The following is a 3,489-nucleotide window of genomic DNA, read 5'->3' as shown; positions in this document are numbered from 1 at the left end:
TAAATTCTTCCTGAGCGGAACTAATCTGTTGAGCAAGCAATGAATCGTTTTCCTTCTGAAGATCTTCATAACTCACTTTTAACTTCTCAAGATCTTGCTTTCTCTGAAGAAATTCATAAGAAAGATTATCATGATCAGATAAGAGGGTGTTATGATAACTTTGAAGGTTGTCAAACTTACACTGAAGTCTCTGAAGATTATCCGTCAAAGTCTTAGTTCGATTCAATTCCTCACCCGTCATAAACGACATTGCCATTGCCATGGATCACCCCTGTCAAAACCCTAAAAACGTAACCTTGTTGTGTGCACTAAGGGTGGGAAAGGTCGCCATGACCCCCTTTAATCACTCCGACCACAACATTGAGTCAAGGATGAGGCCAAGGGTTGAGGCATTGAGGTTCTTGGCCAAGAACTCTTAGATCGTGCCCCATAGATGGAGATCGCCCGTGCGTCGTCTCTCTTCCACTCGAAACCTAGAAAAATAGTTTAGGGATTATTTGTGATTTTTTAACATATGTACTGTTCATCCTCAAAGTCCATGATCTTGTTTTTTTTGTGCAGCTTGTAATTCAAGGTATTTCATCCTGAAATATTACACACACACACATTACATCCTTGTATTCATGTGTATTTTTTTAAATTAAGGCCTTCATGGAGCTCGGTCTCCAAAATGCTCTACTCTTAATCAAGTTCTAAAGTAAAATCCAAGCTTATCGCACCACTATTGGCAATCGTTAGGTAACATTACGTTTTGTAGTCCTTTTCACGAGTGACGGTAAGAAATAAAACATAATTTTGGTTTAAGATTTCTCGTTGTGCATTCGGGGTAGTGAAATCTAGTGAGAGGGGCTTCGTATCAATTTAAGAGATCAACGATGACAATTGCAGCTCAAGGGCGATGGTCCTAACTCCTTAGGGGCACATGCACGAAGACATCCGGGCTGTCATTGTCAAGATCATGCCGGCTCTGGTAAGTGGCGACGATTGCAACGTGTCGATGACTCATTCTGGCCAGTGGTGGATCTAGTGGGGCACCCCTGTAAAATTGCAAAATGAATTTTACTATGTACCTTGGACTAAATATCTATCAAGTTAATGTTATTTTTAGACTACTAGGTAAGTGCCGTGCATTTTCCTCAAAAAAAAATTTGCCATGCGTTGCGATGGTGGCATAAATATTTTAATAGATTGACCAGTGACTACAGTCTATTATTACATTAGTGCGCTAAAATCTTAGCTAGTTTTTGTTTCCAATGAACACAACGACACTTATTTTGGATGAGAGGGAGTATAAATTTTCATAAATTTTGTTCTGGCGGAGGCATTGGTTATTCGGTGGTGAACTCAATGTAATCTTTCCAATTTTGCTAAAGCATTGGGTGCTTTGTACTTCCGATGATATTTGACAATTTGTTTTGTATCGTATGTACTTATCATTCTGTCGTTTAACCAGCTGGGGTAAAAAGAAGAAATACAATGTAACACAGCTTAAGAAGTACACACTAGCTCTAAACATTCTAAATTACGCGGACTTGTGTAAAGATTGACGAAGATAATAATTTAGAAAGTTTTGTACAACCAAATTGTCACTGGCCTCTCATCAACAATGCACGCCTGCATGCATGCATGTAAACAAGGTGGACATGGCTGAACAATCCTGGATGCACGCCATCGTTATGAAGCACCTAACTAATTACAACCATGCACCATGCTGTGTGCATCTCCATCGATCTGGTCACTCCCTACCCGGCCTTGACCCCAACTACTTAATAACCTCTCTAATACGCATTACTGGATTTTTTTTTGCGGGACAATGCACATTACTTGCTTGGTTACACATCTTTATAAGTGGCCGGCATGCACTCCACATAGCAGCCACGACTCAGTAGATGGCGGCATCGGCGGCCCACGTCGCGGCGCTGGCCGCCGTCCTCCTCTTCATCCCTTCCCTCCTCGCCACTGTCGCCGCGCAGCAGGGCAAGGCCAAGGCCTTCTGCATCAGCCAGTTCGCCATCGCCAGTCAGGCCTGCTCCATCCTGCCGCCCAGCCCCCCGGAGGACGACCATCACCACCACCACGACGATGATGATGACGACGACGACGACGACGAGCACCATGGCGGTGACGGTGACCGCCGCCTCCGTGGACGCCATGGCCACGCGGCGGTCATCAACATCTCGTCCCTTGGCCTGATGGCGGCAAACAACGACAGCAGCGGCGTTGACGTTGCAAGAAACGGCACCGGTCACCATGGTGGCAACCACACCCGCCACGGGCGCGGGCGCAGACGCGGGCGCGGGCGTCTTCGTGGTACTGGACACGGCCGGCGTGGGCGTGTGCGCGACGGTAATGAGGACCCCGACCATGACGACGACCACGAGGAGGACCCCGACCATGACGACGACCATGACGACGACGATGACGACGACGACGACGACGACCACGAGCACAATGACGACGACCACGAGCACCACCACGACGAGGAGCTCCGGGCGTACCGCGACTGCTGCCGGTGGCTCCAGGAGGTGCAGAAGGACTGTGTGTGCGAGGCGCTCCTGCGGCTGCCGCCGTTCCTCGTAAAGCCACAGCACAAGTACGTCGTCCGGGTTGGGCGGACGTGCCGGATCGTCTACCGCTGCGGCGGCGTGTAGCCAGCTGGCCGGTTCACACGTTTGGTTAACTGCACTCGTTGTCCCTGCTTCCTCTCTACGATTACGTGCATGTTTTGCTCTTCAGTCTACGTAGATGGATAATTAGGTAGGCAGCACGTATGGGTCGGGTGTAACTTTTCTACTAGTATTGTCCTCAAAGTTTTTCGATATGCTTCCATTCGGATAGACTAATTGATAATAATACTGGAGTACATGTTATCCTCAGAAGGAGTTTACTAGTAGTAAGTACTATCTCTGTATTGTTTCTACACGCATGGTGCGTATTTGACGAATCATTGATCAAGGGCCAAAGTTGCAGTTACAGATTATTAGAACAAAGAGAGAAGAGAAACGAGAAAAAAGAATAATTAGATAGCGAAAAAGAAGGAATGCATGGAAACCAATGAACTCTACTATTAAAGGATCTTTACTCTTAATGGAACAGTTGGATCAGGTTTTTTTTCATTCCACCACTTTCGTCCGGTTTTATTTTGACTGGTTTTGTCCCCACTCCCATCACCTACTCTCACTGGTTTATTCTCGCCTCATTTCCCATATGGAAAAAATCTGAACGGATCAGAACTTTCCATGCGGGGGCAAATTATTTAGTAATGCCTTTATATGAAAGAATCAATCACGGTCAAACTCTAAAAATCAAATCTAAATTACTTAACCTTACCATATATCGCTCGATCACATTTCTTTTTAGAAAGGAGGCATCCGCCCGGCCTTAGAATGAAGCCCTTACAACCGAAACCGTCATGACACACGTCCAAAGCAGGAAAGGAAAAAGTACGGGGATACAAGGCCCAAGGCCCATTACACGACGCAGCACGGG

The 3,489-nt window shown here is 46.3% G+C and overlaps 1 protein-coding gene across 1 annotated transcript; it reads left to right on the top strand.

Moving 5' to 3' along the window:
* Nucleotides 1–1,889: 1,889 nt before the first annotated feature.
* Nucleotides 1,890–2,651, top strand: LOC119293619 (sarcoplasmic reticulum histidine-rich calcium-binding protein-like). Its single transcript, XM_037572024.1, has one exon. It carries the CDS (start codon nucleotides 1,890–1,892, stop codon nucleotides 2,649–2,651), a length of 762 nt encoding a protein of 253 aa, XP_037427921.1.
* Nucleotides 2,652–3,489: the final 838 nt, after the last annotated feature.

This window comes from Triticum dicoccoides, chromosome 4B (assembly GCF_002162155.2).
Source record: "Triticum dicoccoides isolate Atlit2015 ecotype Zavitan chromosome 4B, WEW_v2.0, whole genome shotgun sequence".
NCBI lineage: Eukaryota > Viridiplantae > Streptophyta > Magnoliopsida > Poales > Poaceae > Triticum > Triticum dicoccoides.
The sequence above is the reverse complement of the archived record's forward strand: the minus strand, read 5'-3'. Positions and strand labels throughout refer to the sequence as shown.